At 38.7% G+C, this 19,856-nt stretch overlaps 3 protein-coding genes across 13 annotated transcripts; 2 read left to right on the forward strand and 1 right to left on the reverse strand.

Moving 5' to 3' along the window:
- The first annotated feature begins 640 nt into the window (after positions 1-640).
- Positions 641-7,454, forward strand: LOC109633153 (myelin-associated glycoprotein-like). Of its 10 annotated transcripts, none has more exons than XR_011245866.1 (11): positions 779-1,096; positions 2,121-2,190; positions 2,309-2,671; positions 4,154-4,441; positions 4,896-5,147; positions 5,231-5,491; positions 5,606-5,693; positions 6,609-6,645; positions 6,768-6,857; positions 6,971-7,040; positions 7,123-7,454. XR_011245866.1 is itself a non-coding variant. In XM_069537231.1 (10 exons), exons 2-10 carry the CDS (start codon positions 2,142-2,144, stop codon positions 7,156-7,158), a joined length of 1,494 nt encoding a protein of 497 aa, XP_069393332.1. In that variant the 5' UTR covers positions 641-1,096; positions 2,121-2,141; the 3' UTR covers positions 7,159-7,454. The 10 variants fall into 10 exon arrangements, 8 of the variants coding, with proteins under 8 accessions (XP_069393332.1, XP_019948348.2, XP_069393331.1 ...); XR_011245867.1 differs by having other exon boundaries at positions 919-1,096; positions 2,136-2,190; XM_069537231.1 differs by lacking the exon at positions 6,609-6,645 and having other exon boundaries at positions 641-1,096; positions 2,312-2,671.
- Positions 7,455-7,985: 531 nt separating this feature from the next.
- LOC109633183 (uncharacterized) lies at positions 7,986-11,433 on the reverse strand. 2 transcript variants are annotated; one of them, XM_020092826.2, is made up of 9 exons: positions 11,322-11,433; positions 11,114-11,174; positions 10,652-11,023; positions 10,529-10,552; positions 10,401-10,436; positions 10,177-10,282; positions 9,633-9,707; positions 9,349-9,430; positions 7,986-9,251 (listed from the first exon to the last, which is right to left on the reverse strand). In XM_020092826.2, exons 2-9 carry the CDS (start codon positions 11,172-11,174, stop codon positions 9,186-9,188), a joined length of 822 nt encoding a protein of 273 aa, XP_019948385.2. In that variant the 5' UTR covers positions 11,322-11,433; the 3' UTR covers positions 7,986-9,185. The 2 variants fall into 2 exon arrangements, with proteins under 2 accessions (XP_019948385.2, XP_069393337.1); XM_069537236.1 differs by having other exon boundaries at positions 11,114-11,224; positions 11,322-11,389.
- Positions 11,434-13,090: 1,657 nt separating this feature from the next.
- On the forward strand, positions 13,091-18,944 carry LOC109633110 (TBC1 domain family member 15). The gene is made up of 10 exons (XM_020092718.2): positions 13,091-13,869; positions 15,197-15,382; positions 15,518-15,636; positions 16,132-16,235; positions 16,819-16,886; positions 17,020-17,166; positions 17,902-17,992; positions 18,094-18,242; positions 18,342-18,483; positions 18,568-18,944. Exons 1-10 carry the CDS (start codon positions 13,653-13,655, stop codon positions 18,734-18,736), a joined length of 1,392 nt encoding a protein of 463 aa, XP_019948277.1. The 5' UTR covers positions 13,091-13,652; the 3' UTR covers positions 18,737-18,944.
- The last annotated feature ends 912 nt before the right edge of the window (positions 18,945-19,856 follow it).

Here is a 19,856-nt window from a genome sequence, read left to right on the forward strand (position 1 = left end):
ATCTATTTGTGTGGAGTGTCCAGGTTAAAATAACTTTATTACCTCCATCAAGGTGGTTTGTTTTCGCCTTCACTCTCAAATATTGGAAGCTTTAGTTGACAAATACAAAAGGAATCACGAGCCTTCTGAAAGTAAATAGATAGCAAAACTAAGAAAGAAGTGACATCTAAATATGCTGCAGAGGATTGTGGGGTAAGAGTTTAGACAGAGAGAGAAATCCTGTTTATTCAAGTGGTTGCCTTTAAATAACTTTATGTTTTCTCACTCACATAAATTAGTAGGTTTTCAGTATGAAGTTGAATCTGTTGACAGGGAGAAAAAAAGATGAAACAATCAACTGTGTTCGGGGACTGATATGAGTTTGTGTATTTGGTGCAGATTCAAATAAAAATCTGGATCCAGTTAATTTAAATATGGTTTAATAAGAGGACTGATTGGCCTTGATTCTACTGCGTGCCATCATAGTGTGTCATTACAAACATATTCTACTTTTTTTCTAAACACAGATTTCCCGCTGGCATATCCCCAACTTCAAGATCAAGCGCATTTTCCTGTCATGGGTAACTCTGCGTCCACCAGCTTCATCATCCCTACTCCCAGGAAACTGTCCTGGGGTCGGCAGAAGGAAGACCGTGTCAAGCTGGATGACTTGTTGACACAGTGCGAGGAGGATCTCTGGAGAGCCAAACAGAAGAAGCGTTTGTCTATGAAGAAGGTCCACCTCACTCGCAGCATCGGCTACGTTGATCTGGCTGTTCAGGAGTGTAACAGCTTCACTCCAAAGAGGGCAGAAATGCTGAACCCTGCTTTTGTTGGAGATCAGGGTCTGTGAATGAACTGAAATCACCATGGCCAATCAGAACCCAACCAGAGGATCCTCTCGACTGTGATGTTTGAGGGAGGAACTGCAAACAGCTTATCTGTAGAAATGTGATCAAAAGCGAAACCTTGTGGGAGTCAACACATTTTATTATTTCCATTTTTTGTCGAGACGTAAGGCAAGATCAGCCCTCCACATTGTAACTTATGTTGGTGACAACAGAGACAAGGAAATCCTGTCTTCACAGCTCTCTGTTCATGGTGCACACAGCGACAGGTAGAGTGAAGTTTGTGTTCCTTTTTTAAAAATAGGTTTTAATTCTGAAAAAGTTATTTAATTCTCTGCAGCTGAACTTCCAGCGACTTTTAAATGACTTAACATGTCATTTCAATCAGCACTTGCTGTAAAGGTTTCATCTTTGCATAATCTGGATCTCAGCATTGTATTATACCTTTGTGTATATCATTTTTGTTCAGTTCTCTGCAGAAAATTTGTAACAAAGATGTCAGCAAACTTGTTGGGAAAAAGACATTCAAACCTTTCCGTTGATACTGTTTTGACCTCTTGATTTCATTTTAGAGCAAAAGTGAGTCATTGTTCTCACATTTTAGACAAACATGTTTTTTTCTGAAGTTTGGTCATGTTGTCTGACAGAGCAAATAAAATCTCACATACACAATTTACTGCAAAATATTCTATTGTTGACTTTATTTAATGTACCAACTGTTAATCAGAGCAGGGCACGGTGAAATGATTTTATAGCCTCAGTGTTTCATTCATCATCTCTTTGAACTCAAGATACATACTGCATTTACTACCAAAGGCCCATTAGCAGTACTTATGATAAGTTAATCAGTGGGGTTGTAATATTTAAATTATCTAGGATCTAAAGAAGAAGCAGAATGAGCTACATTTCTTAGAAGATTTTGGTTTCATTTAATGGAAAAAGAATCTCACAAAAACAAAATAGGAGAAGTTGTGATAACTAAAATAAATCAAATTCCACTGCAAAAGAGGGAAGCGAGAGCAAGGATGGCCCTACTACCTACTTTTATAGGTTTTTTCTTTTTTGTGTGACAGAAAAAAAAAGTGTGATTGGAAGCACAGATACTAAAATTATGATTAATATGACTTCCCTAATGTACGTCTGATAGGACAAATTTTTGGTGTAAATCAGGTTTATGGTGTAACTTAGTGGGCATGTGGTCGAATAAAAATGGAATGGAAACTATTCATCTGTCGTCAGGGGAATGACAGTGGTGCCAAACGAACTAGGAAATATTTGTCACTTAATCTGCAGGTCTGACCTCCACAGGACAAGATGGATGCTTTGAAGTGGCGTCTGTTCTTTCTTTGGCTTTGCGTCGACGGTAAAGTACATACACAATAATCTTTAATAGCACACAAAAAGCATAATTGTTCTTTTTTCTCTTTCTTGTTATGATCTCTTTTCTGAGAAAAATGATCATATTTTTCATTTTATCACAGTAGTTCAAACTGAAGCTTCGTCTTGGACCATTAACCTGCCATCCACAGTTAAAGGTCACCCTGGCTCCTGTGTGGTGATTCCCTGCTCTTTCAGCTACCCAGGCAACAAAAAGGATGTGACTAAATTCACAGGGATTTGGATGGAGGAAACAAATCATTTTGTCTATCACCCAGACAAGTCTCAAATTGTGCAGCAGTATCGGGATCGCACAGAGCTGCTGGGAGACATCACGCACAAGAACTGTTCACTGAAGATTGATCGGCTTCAGCAAAGTGACCAAGGCCCGTTTCATTTCCGGATTGAATTGGAAAACTTGAACAACTTTTCTTACAAGGAGCACAAAGTCTCCATTGCAATGATTGGTAAGGAATGCATAACAATTTATCAAAAAACAACTTAAACACTTAAAAAAATACTACACTACCACAGTGTTTACTTCTGCTGTGAATTTTTGTTATTTCAGCCAAGGAGGTTTTCATCTGTGTTTCATGACATTTTGAGGGGAGGGGGCAGATCAAGCTTTTTTTTCCACTTTCTTCAACATTGCAAGATAGGGTATTTTTCATCATTGTAATTGATTAATCTGAAATACTATGGGTTAGGGTTAGGGTTAGGGTTTGGTGCCGATCCAAATAAAATTCCAGATCTGGTGAATTTAAATTAGGTTTCACAAGGGAACTGTAAATTAGGTTTCACAAGGGAACTGTTTAAATCGAGGTATGTGCTCTACTAAGTTTCCCACTAGTTGTTAAAGTGTTGGTCATAACCATAACCCCAAAGACATAGTTCACGAACAGCACACACTGAGGTATTGTTAGCAATCATTTAAAATGTCTAATTTAAGCAGAGACTGGTTCCTCATTTGTCACTGGTTGGTTGCCCTCAGTTGGCTTATTTGATCATAACCGTAGAACCTCTTTCATTGGCAGATATGTAAAAATGAAGGGAAATGCAACCGATCTTAACAATTCCTTCAAGTCAAGTATTGTGTCCACAGGAGTTCTGACAACATTTGTACTTAATATCAGACTGAAAAGCTTGGAATATATTTGAGCATGATATGAATTAGTGGGACCTGGTTTGTAGATAAAGTGACTTAAAGTGACTTAAATCAACAGGAAACATTTTTCTATCTATACCTTAACCCCACAACCCTCTGCAGCATATTGAGTAATCGGTTCCTGGGTTGTGGTTTTTTTAGTTGTATAATGGTTCCTACTTTCTTTTAACAACTATATGCTTTCTATATTTTAGACTAGAGAAATACCTTATATAGTGCATATCTCCACCAGGGCCCAAATGTCCCCTTATAAAACCACATTTAAATTCACTAGATACAGATTTTTATTTGGCTCTGTACCAAATGCCCAAACTCATATCAGTCCCCTGAAAATGCTTGATTTATTACCAAGAAAGTTCCCTCTGATCTGGATCCACACCAGAAGTTAATAACAATAATAACTTTATTCGTATAGCACTTATCTAAACAAGGTTACAAAGTGTATCACAAAATACACGGCAGTAAAAAAATAAAAGATAAATGGATGTTAGGGACATATTCAATTAATTTCAATTCTAATCGCCAAATCAAACATATTAAGGTTAAAAACAAATGGTTCTTTGGTTCCTCCGGTTCTTCCTTGGGTAGTTCTTGGGTAGTTCTTGGATAGTTCTTGCGTAATCCTGCTAACAATCAAATGAAAACATCACCTTTTGGTGGAAGTAATAAACAAGGACAGAATACAGAACTTCAAAAAACTGCATCTTTGCTTTGAACAGATTAAGTGCTTTCCCTAATTTTCATGACATTACCCCTACGATCACAACCTATCTTGTTGTTACAGGTAAACCTGATCTGGCTCTCTCTATCTCAGGGGACGTAGTTGAGGGTCAGACTGTGGTGGCGCACTGCTCCGTGTCTCCCTCCTGTCCCAGCCCCCCCCCTGTCTTCAGCTGGAGTCACTCTGGAGAGGAACATTTTCACTCTCTGCAGTTTGACGACGGCCAGTGGAAAGCAACAGCTGCTCTGACCTTTCAACCAACCAATGCTGACCACAACAAGCCTTTACTGTGCACCGTACAATACAGCGGAGGGCAGCAGCAGGAAACATCCAAGCTGCTCAAAGTCAAACGTAAGTGTAGACAGCAGTGGTGACGTGTTATCATAGACTGTATATATTGACAGACAACGTTCCTCCCACTATCCAGAAAGGAAGTCAAATATCCCTGATACCAATGCTGCCATCTTGAGCTGATAGCTTCACTGGAGCCAGAGTCTGTGCAGTAGCGATCAGGGGATAGAACCTCAGTATCGAGGTTCTGCCGATACATGGGCGCTGTCAGTCTTAGCTGTCAATCAGAATGTTTCACCCCGTTTTTAAAGCATCAAACGTACTTTGACTTTTTAGTTTGGCCCATGACCCATTCGCTAACATGGAGGAGTAAGGGTTAATGACCTCTACTGCAGCCAGCCACTAGGGGGCGATTCAGACTTTTTGTCTTCAACACCCCTTAGGCTTTTACAGCTTTATAAAAAAGATTACAAAATGTAACCATAATGTAAACATTTCATGTGTTTTCTTGCAGATGCCCCAGTGAATGTGAAGGTTGAGTACAAGTCTGATGTGAAGGAGGGAGAAGCTGTGCAGCTGAAATGCTCCAGCGATGCTTACCCTCGTGCAAGCAGCTATGAGTGGTCCAGTGAAGCTGGTGTTCAGCAGCATCAGGGAAACATCTACACGATGCTTAACGTCTCCAGACACATGGGTGCATTGTACTGTACTGCCATGAATACAGTCGGACAAGGCAAATCTAGCCTTGTGCATCTCAGTGTGTTGTGTAAGTAAGCAATTCATGAAATGTAATGATAAAGTATGTACTGTCATACGGCTAACTCATTACTTACTTACTTCTCATTACAGATGCCCCTGAGATTAAAAGTGTCTCCTCCTGCTCCTTAGAGGGGGATATGGTAAAGTGTGTGTGCATTGTGGAGTCTAAACCTCCCTCTATGGTCCGTTTTGAGCTTTCGGAAAGAGTCCTACCAGGAACCAAAATAGAGAGACACGGCTCTGTCACCATTGGAACTCTGCAGGGCGACTTTGAATCCTTTGAGTTTGTCCACTGTCTGGCAAACAACACGGAGGGCTACGCCAACCTCGTACTCTCTCTACCTGTGAACGGTGAGGAAGTGTTACAGATTTAGAACACATGGTATTTCTAATATGCATAAACAACTGATGGCATGAGCTGCAGAAAAAAAGGAAAGTGACCGCAGGTGGCTTCTGTTTGAACAGGTGCGAAAAAGCATCTCTATATCGCCATCGCCATCGGAGCATGTGTGGTTCTGGTGATACTTTTATTGGCTGTGGGACTTAAAAAATGGTAAGTGGGACGAGAATACATTTCCTCTCAATGAAAGTAAAGTCAGCGATGAGGTAAAGTATGTAGGTACTGCCCACTTGTGGTCAAACTAGAAAATAGCAAGCTTAAAGAAACTTGAAGTTGATTATAAAGATGCCATGATTATTTGTTATAATTGATATGATTATTGCTTAAGAGACTAAGATGGTTGAGTGTGAGTGAAATGTATGAATGTATTTATTATTTATCTTTTTGGTTTTCCACATAGATCAGGTGTTTTCAAAGTGTGGGAGAGTTAGTTAGTTTCAAACATCTGTGCTTTTTTTTTAACACATCACATTTTCTTTTTTAACACCTCACATCACCACAACCGCGACCCCCCTGAAGAACTCTGGGGCCCCCGAGGGGAGGCGTGCCCCACACTTTGAAAAGCCCTGACAGATAACACATCTATAGAGTAATTGGTACGGTTGTCTTTATGTTAGACATTCATATTTATATATTATATATTTTCTCTTTTGGGTATATAGGCTATGTAGTTTTTATCTTTGCTGTGTTATATTTCATGTGGATTTTCTGCAGTCTGAAAAAGGCAAGTAGAAAAAGAGAATAACTTTTTCTTTTCAGTTATGATTTTTATCTATAGCATGGCAATCTGAATGCTCTCAATGAAAATGTGTTAAATGTAGAGAAACATGTATCTCATAATAGTCAAACCACTTCACTTTGACCTCTGTTGGAGAAGTGGGGTTGCTCAATGTCTCAGAGGACATGATAATCTCTGTCCAGGTTTGCAGTGTGCTGGGGTGGCACTGTGGTAAAGGGGTTAGCACTGTTGCCTCACAGCAAGACGGTAACCAGTTTGAATCCCAGCTGTCTTTGTGGAGTTCTCCTCATGTCTGGGTTTTCTGTGTGTACTTTTGTTTCCTCTCACAGTACAGAAACATACAGATTGGGGTCCAAAAGTATGAATGTGAGTGCAAATGATTGTTTGTCTTCAGCCAACAAGGATAAGCCATATAGATAATACATATGAATGGTGCAACAATAGTTACTTTTTTCTGGATCCTAAATTAAAAGATCTTACTCTCCCAGTAGGGGAACATCTGGGGATACACCAACACCTCACTTGGGCACTGTGAGGGATAACAAAGAAGAGCTCTCTGAATGCGCTGCAGTAAAAAGGTGATAGATACTAGCCTCAGTCTGAAACAAACAAAAGTTTCCTCATAATTTAACATGACAATTTTTCATAGTCCCATGTTAATAACCCGTCTGTGATTGTATGCACTCTTCAGAAAAGACATGAACTATGTGATGCAGTACCCTGAACAAAATGTCAACGATCATGTGTATGGCAACACGGAGGCAAGTGAAGTTTTCTTTATTCATTCATTATTTCAACACATGCATGAAGACAGCTCTAACTGTTACTTCATTCCCCATACAGACTGACTGGGATGATGCAATATATGCCAACATGTAACATCGCTGAGTTCAGTGCAGCTGCGGTTCCTCTTTGAGGTGATGTTGGTCAAGACAGTTATGAAGAAAAATACATACTGATATGACATTTTCTGTATATGTTAAACAAGCATGTGATTATTTTTCTGTGTGCTGGAATTCACAGATGAATTTTTCAGAAAGAGTTTCCTGTCTTAAAACAAATTTCTGATTGACGCACACTTGTGTCTGCATTTCGCTGTTTGCTTTTCGGGTCAACATTAACATCCTTTATGTTGTGGCAAATCACCATTAAAGTATTGCAATTATACTTGTAAATGTGGTACTCTTGATTTTGTGGTTGGTTTCAAAGCAATATTACACAAAAACCATTGCACAGATGCACAGAGAACTTGGAGGAAGGATGTGGTATGGGTCAGAAAATAAAGGATAACATTTTCACTTTCTTAAACATTGTGAGATAAGGCTTTTTTTTCAATATTTTCAATGTGGATCTAGATTATTTAAAGAGGGTTTCATCAGGGGACTGTTTCACAAGTTAAATTAATAGGAGGTGTTTTCTCTTTGTTTTTTCTTAAAACACAGTGAGAAACCAACCACGTTTGAAATGTCAGTTCCCTGCTAAGTACAACTATTTCAGTCAAATTAATTGATAAGGATTCTGAAGTAAAGCTATCACACTTGTTAAAAAAAACGTTCTTGAGAGTGATACTTTCAGTTCAGCTTCACACTTCATGATCAAGCATCTATTACATGACTGGACTTCACAGTTGCAGACAATTTTGTCCAGACCACAAGCAAGACACACTGTGGCCTGCACATTAACACAAGTGACAGAGTCCAATAATATTTTGCTTTAAGCCTTTTACTGATAATGCCATTAAACATCACACATTAACAGAAAATAACTTAATCTCTGGATATAACACTGACTCTATAAAGAAAACAGAAGTTTCAGCCACAGCAGAGATGAAATGGGAAGTTACTTTTCAAATAAATGGTGTAAGAAATAAACAAACCCAAAAGATCAAGTGAGGTTATTCAGTCATACGGCAAGCCCTCTCTCTGTAGACTAATTTAGATTACATGAATCATTTCCATAGACACAAGGTTGGTGCTTTAGTGCTCACGACAAACAATACAAATGAAACCATGAAAAATTCTATAAAAAACTCCATCATGTAAACAACAGTCTTTAATAAAAATTCAAACACGGACGATGATTGCGAGCTGCAGAATCCAGGATGTGTGTAACCGCAAGGGAGACTGGATCCAATAAGATCAACCAGTTTGATTGTTTCTATTCTATAATCTATCTTTCTACGCTATCCACATGTATATGTGTAAAGTGGAAGCTCGGCAACAAAGCACTATCCACCAAAACCACCAAATTAGGGAATTTCAAACTAAAACTACTATTATTTTAAACAATTCTTGGCTATAACAGACTGTGCATTATTAATTGTTATACTGTCTTACATGAACGCCAAACAACTTTAAATATCACAATATGAAATAATATAATTAAATACCTGCTACTTGTAACTCCTGTTAGTCTACAGCCATGAAGAAAGTAAATGTAAAAAATAAACTTCTGGACACGGGTAACAGACACAGATGAAAATGACAAACAACCAATCTGAGTCATGAAATTACTACAAATCATATAGCCATGTTGTCTTTACAATATTGAGCCTTTTATGCTCTGATTTTGTCTCTTTTTAGTTTATTTGAGTCTCTTTGTGTTCGTTCAGAGTCCTTGGAGTAGAACTGGGTGTATACGTGAGAGTCTGCTTTTTTGGAATGAAACATATTTGCGTATTACAAAACATTCAAGTTCACATTTTGAAACCTGTCCTGGGTGGCCATAAAATAATAAATAATAACCCTGCAGTTGTTTGTTTTACAATAACATGTTGTTTTTATGGTTGATCTAAAATATCCTAGAGGATGTTTCACAGACATGAACAAAACAATGCAGAATTCAAAGGTTGTATTTGAGACAAAGGTTTAAAACTAAATAGATTATGAGATTCAGCTATTGTGCTATTATGAATAATCTACATTTCCGTAAATATTGTGTATGTGGTCCTCATCCATCTGATCTGTAAGGGCCTGCAAAGACACAAGGAGTATGGGTTACAGCAGGGTCAGCCATTACTGTTTTAGCTACTTTTTTCTAAGGATAGTAAAAACAATTGGTGTATTGTACCTCCGTGTTGACGTAGATGGGCTCATCAATAATCTTGAATTCAGAACGTTTATTGTTTTCTTGATTTTTGCAGGATGCTTCTCTGAAAAGACAAAATAAATTGGTTTCCATTTTGAGAAAGAGTAGATCAGAGGTGTTTCATGGACAATGTGTCACATCCACAAATATCTTCAGGTTTTATGTGTCTAGCTCTAAACTTTGATTCTCGTATCGCTCAAGTACAAAAAATTGATGATGCAAAATAACATTGCGTTTTGATTTAACCACTTTATCATAAAACAAACCTTTGGGCTGGGTCATTTGATGCTCTGCTAAAATTTGCATAGTATCCAGAACCCTCCCTGTCCAAAGATTGTGACCTGTAAAAAGGACGTAGGTGAACGAGGTTAAGAATTAAAAATGCAAAGCTTTACAAGGAAGGTACACACTAATTTGAAGACTCTATCCTGACATGTTTTATGGCATATGAAAATGAAACTACTTTGAATAAAAATTTGCGTGATTAACAGTTCAATTACATCATAAAACATTCTTCAGTTTACTTTTATTCCCCCTTTTTCCACATCACATTATTAGTCTCCGAAACTATTAGTGATGTCATAACATAAGTCATACATACATATATGTGTTAACTCAAATTTAAAGTGAGCAAACTGAGACTCAAGTGTTAAACTCTGCATGTATACTGCATCATCCCAGTGAACAATATCACGTTCAAGGTGGACGAGGACTTTAAAACAATTGCATATAGTTTACATGAGGATAACATCAGGATCAGGGGCAAATACTTTTACTTAGAATTTACAAACGATTTAAAAGTGAAGTTACCTTTTGCACTTCATGTGAAAGAAAACCGCAGCAAGGACAACAGCAACGAGGAGAAGAGTAGAAAGTGGTACAAAGATGGCTGCATACATGTATGAGGTCAACATCGCTGTGAGGGAAATTATTACAACTACTGTGAACTGTGATGTTTTCAATGGGAAAGAAAAACCAACTGAATTAAAGATTTTCATGTGATAAACATTTGTTTGATAAACGTAAAAACTCACGTGTGAATGGAATGGGGGGAAATGTGGAGTTACCATCTAAAAAAACAAAGTAATTAGTGATTAAGATTACATATCCTATAACCCTGGTAATCAGTTGTAATCTGAATATTATTGCCTGTTTATACTACCTTGGCTGAGATTGAGTGCAACCCCTGTAGAAGAAACATGTGAAGTGTTCATTTAATTTGACTTTTCTCAAGAATATAAGCATAATTTAGACCATGTATAAAATGCTTTGTTGAAATTCTTACCAGACACTGAAATGGACACAGGATTCTTAAAGAAACTGTAGTTTTCACCCTTTGCACTAAGTCTCACATAGAGTTTCTGTTCATTATCCATGACGTTCCTGATCCTGAGGGAGCAGTTTCCTTCATTTTTATTTCCAATGAGCTCGGTCTTTCCTCTGTATTTCTCCACCACATACGTGTCATTTGTGTGAAAAACAAACTGGTTTTTGTCATTGTCATGTGGCTCGAAGCTGTTTCTCTTAGGTCTTTTCCAGTAAACCTGAACATCATTGGTGTGGTATTTCTCTGGATAAGTAAAGTTGCACAGTATGATCACGGTTGAGCCCAGTCCTGTATTAATGTTTTGAGGGACATTAATTTTCCAGCTTTGACCTGTGTTCAAAACCAAACCAATTGTTAACATATGGATGTACCCAGTATAAACTTCATAGGATTATATTGAAAACACAGTATGTCTCCCACCTTTTGAAAAAGAGTTCAGGATCAATATGAGACTCAGATCGATCAGGGCCAGCAACTTCATCTGATCCAGGAACAACATTTTTATGTTAATTCACATCATAGTCCTGAAACCTAATAAATAACAGCAGTGTCCAACAAGTATAGGAACCACATTCTACCAAGTCAAATCATTATACTCTGTCATTTATATCATAAGGCAAATACTCACGGTGAGAGGGACCAGATCTTACAGCTTTGTGAGAATGCTCTCGATTTTAATGCTGATGTGAAATCATTGGGTGTGTTTCCTGTTGTTTAGAGATGATGAATTGCAAAAAAACAAAAAAAGGGAAGTTATTTCACGGAAAGTTAACACTGACTTTCTCGTAGTTTAGCTCGAAAGTAAATGCCTTTAAAATCAAGAATGTGTGTTTTTATATTGCATTGAGTGGGGGAAAGTATCCACTGCATTAAATATGAAATATGGAGATATATCGAGGACGTATTTATAAGTTAAATTAACTGCATTTCTAAAGTACTATTGTCATAACAACCACTCAAAGGGGTTCACACTTTTTTCACACATTACAAGTCACATTCACACATACACTTGTAAACTGCAGCAGATTTCTATCACACATCCTTCACACAGCTCTACCTCCTAAGCCAAAGCCAACTGCAATGCACTTACACGTGAAATACATGAAGCCTAAACAGTGTCGGACATTTCACGCAGATGGGGACGTTGCTGCTCAACTGCACAGCACAGATGAAATGACACGTAGAATTATGTCCTGAAAAAGTATAATTAAAGCACAACTCAACACTCCAACTGTGTAATGTTTAAGGCACAAGCAAGAGGGTCTTTTTTTCTGTGGTGTTGATAAAGATCTCAGCCCAGTTATGTCAATTTTACATATCTCTTAAGTAAAATCGCAAAGGTTTTTAGAATATGTACAAAGAATGACAATAGATAGTTATGCTTTTATTTCTAATTTGAACAGATTGTTGTTATCTTCTAATTTATTTCTAAAACATTGCTTAACAAACCTTTGAAATAGCTGACATGTACTGTGTGAAAAAGTAAAACCAGTAATGTAAATCCTTCAAACTTATATACATGTAAAGAGTAATAAAGCAAATCCAGTTTAATTTTATGAAAAAACATGCACTATTCAATTCAATCAATTCAATGTTTTCAATGTGCCAAATCTGAATATACATTATCTCAAGGCACTTTACATAGAAGGTCAAGACCTTAGAAATTATAGAGATGTAGCCGGAACAAGTCCGCAGGTCCCGACCACACTGCGTGTTCTGGGGCACAATCAAATGCTGGACACAGGGATGTCTTGCTGAACTCAGGTTTATTCCCAAAGAAAGCAACATGCTGTTACATGAATTTCTCTCCACACATCAACACTCCTCTCGCAGTCAAATACAGTACAGACTGACTATACATTTGAAATTGAATCCAAAATATGTAATTGAAATAAAAATAAACAAGTAAATAAAATATAAATAAACAACAATTGTTACTTTTTGTTTTCAACCAAATAACACCAAGTGATATTACACAATGCACTCTATAGCTCAGCCTACATGACCATCATCAAAGATGCAACGAATAATTTAGACATGCATCTGTCACAGATTGATAACAAAACAAAATAGCTGCTACACAAAAGAAAAGTTTTCTCTCTCAACAGGTGCCCACAGCCCCCGGGCATCATGGAAACCACATCACATGACAAAATAAACACGCCAGTACAGTTGAACAATGTGCAATAAATATACAAATACCTCTGGCGTCACCAAAGAAAGCAAAACGCTGTTACATGGATTTTTCTCCTCACATCAACACTCCTAACATGAGAGAAGGACAACTTGAGAGAAGAGAGGGAGAGAGTGGGGTGCCATCTGTACTTTTGTAACATCTTTTTTTTTACACATTTCAGACATCTGCCCTTTTTTTTAACACATCACATTTTCTTTTTTAACACCTCACATCACCACAATCGCGCCCCCCAGAAGAACTCTGGCGACCCGAGGAGAGGCTCACTTTGAGAAGCCCTGCACTTGAGCACCTGCCCCCCAAACTGTCTGGGGACGGCCCTGGGTGTGATATTATTTCCCAGGTGGATTTGTGTTTGGGATGTACTCCACGCTGCTGTGACAAACTTGTGCTTGACGCGGTCGAACCACTGGGTGGAGTGAGATCTGCTCTCTCAAACCCAGAGTGAACTTTGGCACTGAAGTCTCCACCTGGAATGTGGGCCAATCTCTGGTCTCTGGGTGCGGTCATATGACTCCCAGCTGAATGAGACTCAACAACGGGCTGCAAATCCTCTGCTGGAAACATTTCCACAAGCTCCGGAGATCTGGATCCTGATTCTCACCTGTTGGAGGAAGTCGCTCCAGGTGACTGCGCTCGGCTGCGCGCAGGGAGAGATGTGTTAGGGGAGGGCGTCGTGTGCCAGAGGACGATGACAGGACCGTCTCCATGTCTCAGCTCCGTGGATGCAGCTGCTCGTCTCTACCTGTGTGAACTCTGTCAGACATGGACAGCCTGAGTGACGGGAGTCCGCGGCAGGAAGCGGTGGAGCAGGAGAGGAGCCCATCACCGGACAGTCTCCAGCCAGATGTCCGGTCCGGCAGGAGGGTAGCGACGGTCAGCTCTCCCGCTCTGTCCGCCGCACGACTCACCTTGCCAGGGATCATGGACGCCGAGGGCAGGGTGGACGAGTCAAGACTGAGGATGCATATATTCAAAAACGGTAGATCTGTCTGTCTATCTATCTATGACAACTAACTAACTAACTAACTAACTAACTAACTAACTAACTAACTAACTAACTAACTAACTAACTAACTCACATGTGAAAATGCACCGTGACCAATCACATGCTTTGCACCTGCATCCAGAATTATTGCTGGTAATCTCCTAAATAAACTATATATGCTTCCTATTTAACTTGACTTTACAGGACACACTTTATTTTCATTCATACGCAAAACTGTTACACACGAGGAGTTTGTCAGTGACTCAATTTTGACTCATTACAGTAGAAACTAATGACTCTGAGGCCACAACAGGCCAAGAAAGTACCTTAGATAATCCCATAATGCCTTTTTAGAAATAAAAGTCTTTTCTAATCCAGTGAAATTCATGTTTGAAAGATTATTTGTACTTTTGTAATACTGTATGGAGCACAGCCTATACAACAATAGGATCTTTAACTATATGTGTTTTTGAACATTGTTTTGCATGATAAAAAACTTGTTTTGCATTTGTTTCCTTTCCACATTTATGAGCTTTTCTTACAGATTCAAATAAATAGTTTAAGTCTCTTCAAAACAGTGCCCATTTTAGCATTATTTTGTTGTGCAGCAAATTATTCAGCTTGGATTTCTATGATCACGTGTCAGGGTACATCAGTGGGTTGTGACCATTCCTGCGGCCTGAGAGAGAGTCAAGTGATGCTTTGCTTCAGGTCACTGGTTGAGCCACAGACTAAACCTTTCTCTGAAATCTAACATTCTTGTGTGCATCAGAGCCCCTCCAGCCATGAACCCCAGCGTGACTACTGAGATAAAACAACAGAACATTTCAGAAATTACGATCACATGAGATTCAAGTTGGTGTGTGAAACTAAGAAACAAGGATAACTCTGGATTTGTGGCTCCAGTGTTAAATCTCTCTCAGAGAGTAAGTATGTGTACAGGGATGATCTTACTGTGGTAAAACATCACTGGATCTCTCATCTTTGAGCAGGAATGTGGAAACAGCTCCCTCCTTCTCTGTGGCCCTCTGACCTTTATGCACATTCCAACCCGACAAACGTGGAAACCAAAGATTAAAGAACCTGCAGAAGAAAACATTACATAAGAAGAAGGAGCAGGGCAAAGTTGACTAAATTTTGGATCAGTGATGGCAAAGTTAAGTCTCGCCATGTGATCCATTCAGGAGTTGTTTTGATCTGGTCATGATTGATTTGCCTGAATGATAATTGTTAAGTCATTGTTGGAAAGCTGCTTAATTGCTCACTATGTATTGCTCACTATAAATGATCACTATAGAAGCTTTTTTAAATCCCTGCCTAGGTGGTGTGTCTCCCTCCGAGCGGGGCCTGGTGTGGCGTTTCCTGTTCGGGATGTACCCGTGCAGCTCCACGGCTTTAGAGCGCTCTCTGCTGCAGGAGCAGTTGGTCGTTCGATACCGGGTCATGAAAAGAAAGTGGCAGCAGTTCCTCCCTTCGTCTGTGCGGATGCATCTCAACGGCACAGACGGTAAAGACCCAAACACATATAAACTCTTTCATAATAAAAAGTTACATGTCTCCTCTGTGTGCCTCCCTTTGTTTCTGCCCTTCTTTCTCTTTTTATTTAAACGTTGATGACCATATGAGCCTGTCTCCATTGTAGCTGAGCTGGTCGCAGCTGTCCGGTACTTTGACCAGAGGCAGTTGGAGGCCCAGCAACAGACCCAGGACCAGACAGAGGAGGTCAGGGACAGACTGGCTTTCTTAGAGCTTCAGGCACAGGTTAGTATGATTATAACCGGTTAGAATTTGATCTTTTCTATATCATTTGCTTTTCTACTCAGTTCATGCTAGGTTTCAGCTTTGGTTCTGTTATTTAGTTTGCGTAGTTCCTTCAAATATATTCCCATTGGCTGTGTTTGTTTGGAGAGAAAAACTCAGCTGTTAAAGAAGGGAGGAGTGTTTGTTTAAGTAAATTACACAACAGGATCTTTTTTTGACTGCTTGCCATGTATTTACATACAGTATCATTCGACTTCTTTATATCAGCTGATGTTTTCTGTGCAGTGAGGGGCAGCTGATAGATTTCAGAATACAACTTTAACAAAACACTTTCAAAGTGCTAACCGCATTAAAGACATTGATATTCCTTATTCTGGTGCTAAGAAAGGAGAAAATAATTAATATGAAATGTTTTTTTGAAAAGCTGTTAACACTGTGATAATGATCAACTATTGTGAAAATATATTTGTGTCGACATTTCCCTCCTGTTAACAGATATTATTCGAGCGGGTCACGTTTGACCAAGAGGAACTCAGGGAAGCCATACGAATCATTGACAAGGACGCACCGAGAACTAACAGAGACCTGAGCTACTACCAGTGAGTGACTGTCTACTGTTTCATTTATTATTTTTTCATTGTGCCACAAAACATTTTTAATAGATTTTAACTGCAAAAATCACGAATTAAAGATTTTGTCTCCTGCCCCTCAGAACCCCAGAACCGTCTGTTTCTCCTAAACACAAGCATGTTGGGACAATGCAGAAATTATAGGGAGCGAAAGTTGAAATTCTAGTTTAAATTTTTCAGTTAGAATATTTGTTTTACAAATAACCACTTGTCAAACTGGTGTATATCAAATGTCACATGACATCACAAATTGTTTTATGTGGGGGAGAGGACAGCACAGACTTTAGGCTTTTAACTTTGCAGCTAAAATACAGTTTATCTCAAATGCAGTTTATCTCTTTTAAAGAATAAGAGCCATATTAATTTAAGGTTCATTGTTTTAAACCTGTAAATAAAAATGGGCAACTAACCTTCTATTGTATATTTTTTACTAGTTTCATAATAATAAGAGTTTATTGTTAACAATTAAGTTGTCATATATTTCTATACAATGCTCTTCAAATACCTTTTTCTCCTGTGTCTCAACTGATTCTGCTCTGTTCTCTGTGTGCAGGGGTGAAGGTTCAGGTAATCTGTTAGTGCTGAGAGATATCCTCATCACTTACGCTGCGTTTCATCCAGGTAACCAACAGAAACAAACCCCCCTCATGGTTATTGACACTGAATAGATCAGACTGCATTAAAGGCAGTTTGTTGTGCTGTTAAACACATTGACTGTTTGTTTGTGCACCACTTGTCTTGACTGACGATCCAGAGGTCAGTTATGCCCAGGGAATGAATGACCTGTGCAGCCGGTTCCTAGAGGTTCTTGACTCGGAGGTTGACACGTTCTGGAGTTTCTCCTGCTACATGGAGAAATTCTCCAAGGACTTCAGAGCTGATGGTCTGCACAGAAAAATAGGTGAGGTTATACCAAAAAAAATGAATCTTCATGCATATAATAACTGTTGTTTCCCAGATATGTTTATAGCAAAAAGTATCCACGACCTCTAGTGGTAAAAGAAGGATATTGAAAAGTTATTATATTTCCAATTCACTTGAATTAGATATTAACAGGTTTTATTTTCCAATGATAAGACATTTGGTAGTAAAAATTATAAACTGCCATATATAAACTAAAATGACACTCAATAGACTGCAGACCTCGACCAAGACCCAACAGTCCCCTTATGAAACCACGTTTCATAAATATCCTTCCCCAAAACATGTCTGAATTTAACTTTTTAAGTCAGGATCCATAAATTATTCACAGAGAAATCAAAGAAAATTTAGAAAAACACCTCTCACAATGTTAAATTGAATATTACCCTGTTTCGGATCTTTAACAAAATTGAGTTCTTCCCTGACCCGTGCAACATCTTTCCTCTAAATGTATTTGTAATAGCAAAAAGTATTTAGGACCTCTAGTGGTAAAACAATGATATTAAAATCATATCTCCAGAACATGCAGTACTGATAATATATATGCAATTCACTTGTATCAGATATGTACAGTATTTATGAATGTATTTATTTTTGCAATGATAAGAAGTTTGACTGTAGTGCAGACAAATATAACAAAATGCCATATATGAATAGAATTTATAGATATGTTAATTATATATATTTGAAAGAGTTGTGTTTAATGTCTTTTTAGAGTTGGAGGCAGACCTGCTGAAGGAACTGGACCCACAGCTTTACACTCACTTAGTCACAGACAGCATGGAGAGCTTCACCTTCTGCCACAGGTAGATCTTTGGTACCGTTGTCTATTCATTTTCTATGTAAGGTTGTTAGTGTTCTCCCATGTGCACATTTATATTTGTACATTTGTTGCCCCCTCTTCAAGGTGGCTGCTGCTGGGTTTTCAAAGGGAGTTTGAACACAGCGACGCACTACGCTTGTTCGAGATCCTGAGCTGTGACCACCTGGAGCTCATCTCCCAGCAAGTAGACCGAGCCAGGTATCAGGAGCGGCTGGCACTGAAACACAACACAGGTAAAATCCAGAACTCAAAACTGTCAAAGCACAGGAAGGTTGCCTCTGAAACGTCAGACATTAAAGTAGTGACATCTCTCTGCTGTGTGATGTTTGCAGAGGACAGTCCAGAGTCAGAGCTGCAGGCCGTCAATACTGACTTCACCTTTGAGCTCTTCATCTGTGCAGCCATCCTGCTAGAGAACCGCGAGTCTCTGCTGCAGTGTCGAGACGAAGTGCAGCTCATCCAGTTCACTACCAGGTTTGTCTGTATGCAACAACAATATTACAGGATTTCGTGCCATTTGTGAATCGGTTTCAACGTGTCTTGCTTTTTTTCCTGCAGCCTTCAGGGAACACTGGACCTGAATAGCACACTGAAGAAAGCAGAGCAGCATTTCTACAACTACTGCAAACGCTGTGCTTGGGATTACATGAACGGACACTGCAGAGAACACAAAAGCAAAGAAGAGGACTTTCTTTATCAAATCCGCAGTTTATTTGTGTTGAGGTGAAAGCTGCTATTTTAACACTTGATCTTAAGAACTCTTATGAAACATGGAAAGTATGGGACACACTATATAATCCCCATGTGGAGTTTTGATGGAACATAAACACAAAGGCTTTATTTTCTGAGGGAAATGCACTGATGTTCTGATGGCTGCTTACCTGTGTATTATATCAATGTACAGTATTTATTGTATTGAAGTTAATCAACACCAATTCTGAGTCACTCTCGTTGTTCTCCTATATCATGAATATGAAAGAGCTTTGTGTGTTAAAGCTTAATGTTCAGTGTGTAGAATTTAGTGACATCCAGTGGTAAAATTGCATGGTGTTTAAAAAGGTGTTTAGTTTGTCCATTTTGGGCTACTGTAAAAAACATGGCGGCCCCAATAGAGAGGACCCTCTACTGATGTAAATATAAAGTATTTAAATGTAAAGGGCCCATTCCACAGTGAAGAAAACAACAATTACTACAATTTAGATGAAACATTCCAGTGAAAACATCACTAGGATTATTTTATATTCAATTTCTGCCAATAGATCTCTTTCACCTAAATCTTACACACTGGCCGTTAAAAGATTCGTTCTTCTGGGTTACGCAACCATCAACTGCTCGAAGGAAACCACTACTTGGCAGACATATTCGTATCCTGATATGTGGCGTGTCACAACAGGTGGTGCCTGTAACGGACTGCAGTTACTTACAGTGAATGTTATGCCAAATGGCACATGTGTCAGAGAATAACAAGAATAGACATCCAGCTTGTGAGCTGTGGAGGAATTGTGCAGAAAATGGCGGACAACCTACTGCACAACACTTACACAATTATCTGATACCTCAATAAAACAGCTGGATATTCTTTATCAAGGTGTGTTGGTATACCTTAGTCATTCACTTAACTCTTAATAATACATATTCTCCTCACTACTACCTGCAGGTAATAGACCAACAGGAAAAAGCAAGACCACAAATCTGTACTGCAGGAACATAAAATAATTATTTCTTTAAATGAATTTGTGCACTCTTTTAGATCAGAGATGATCAAACACAAGTAGCAAATACTTTTATTTCTAAATGGGCATTATGGCATTATTCTTCTTGGCCTGGCTTCAGCATCATCAGTTTCT

The sequence above is a fragment of the Paralichthys olivaceus genome, chromosome 13 (assembly GCF_024713975.1).
Source record: "Paralichthys olivaceus isolate ysfri-2021 chromosome 13, ASM2471397v2, whole genome shotgun sequence".
Taxonomy (NCBI): domain Eukaryota; kingdom Metazoa; phylum Chordata; class Actinopteri; order Pleuronectiformes; family Paralichthyidae; genus Paralichthys; species Paralichthys olivaceus.

Excerpts from the sequence above, each read along its gene's own strand:
- LOC109633183 (XM_069537236.1), bottom strand. The coding sequence starts at position 11,192 with ATGTTGTTCCTGGATCAGATGAAGTTGCTGGCCCTGATCGATCTGAGT. Across the intron at positions 10,283-10,400 it reads TCCCCCCATTCCATTCACAC|CGATGTTGACCTCATACATG; the intron begins GTGAGTTTTTAC and ends TTTCCCTCACAG. Across the intron at positions 9,431-9,632 it reads TCAAATGACCCAGCCCAAAG|AGAAGCATCCTGCAAAAATC; the intron begins GTTTGTTTTATG and ends TTGTCTTTTCAG.
- LOC109633110 (XM_020092718.2), top strand. The coding sequence starts at position 13,653 with ATGGACAGCCTGAGTGACGGGAGTCCGCGGCAGGAAGCGGTGGAGCAG. Across the intron at positions 15,637-16,131 it reads TCTTAGAGCTTCAGGCACAG|ATATTATTCGAGCGGGTCAC; the intron begins GTTAGTATGATT and ends TCCTGTTAACAG. Across the intron at positions 17,167-17,901 it reads TGGTCTGCACAGAAAAATAG|AGTTGGAGGCAGACCTGCTG; the intron begins GTGAGGTTATAC and ends ATGTCTTTTTAG.
- LOC109633153 (XM_020092789.2), top strand. The coding sequence starts at position 2,142 with ATGGATGCTTTGAAGTGGCGTCTGTTCTTTCTTTGGCTTTGCGTCGAC. Across the intron at positions 2,191-2,308 it reads TCTTTGGCTTTGCGTCGACG|TAGTTCAAACTGAAGCTTCG; the intron begins GTAAAGTACATA and ends ATTTTATCACAG. Across the intron at positions 5,694-6,767 it reads GCTGTGGGACTTAAAAAATG|TAGGGGAACATCTGGGGATA; the intron begins GTAAGTGGGACG and ends TTACTCTCCCAG.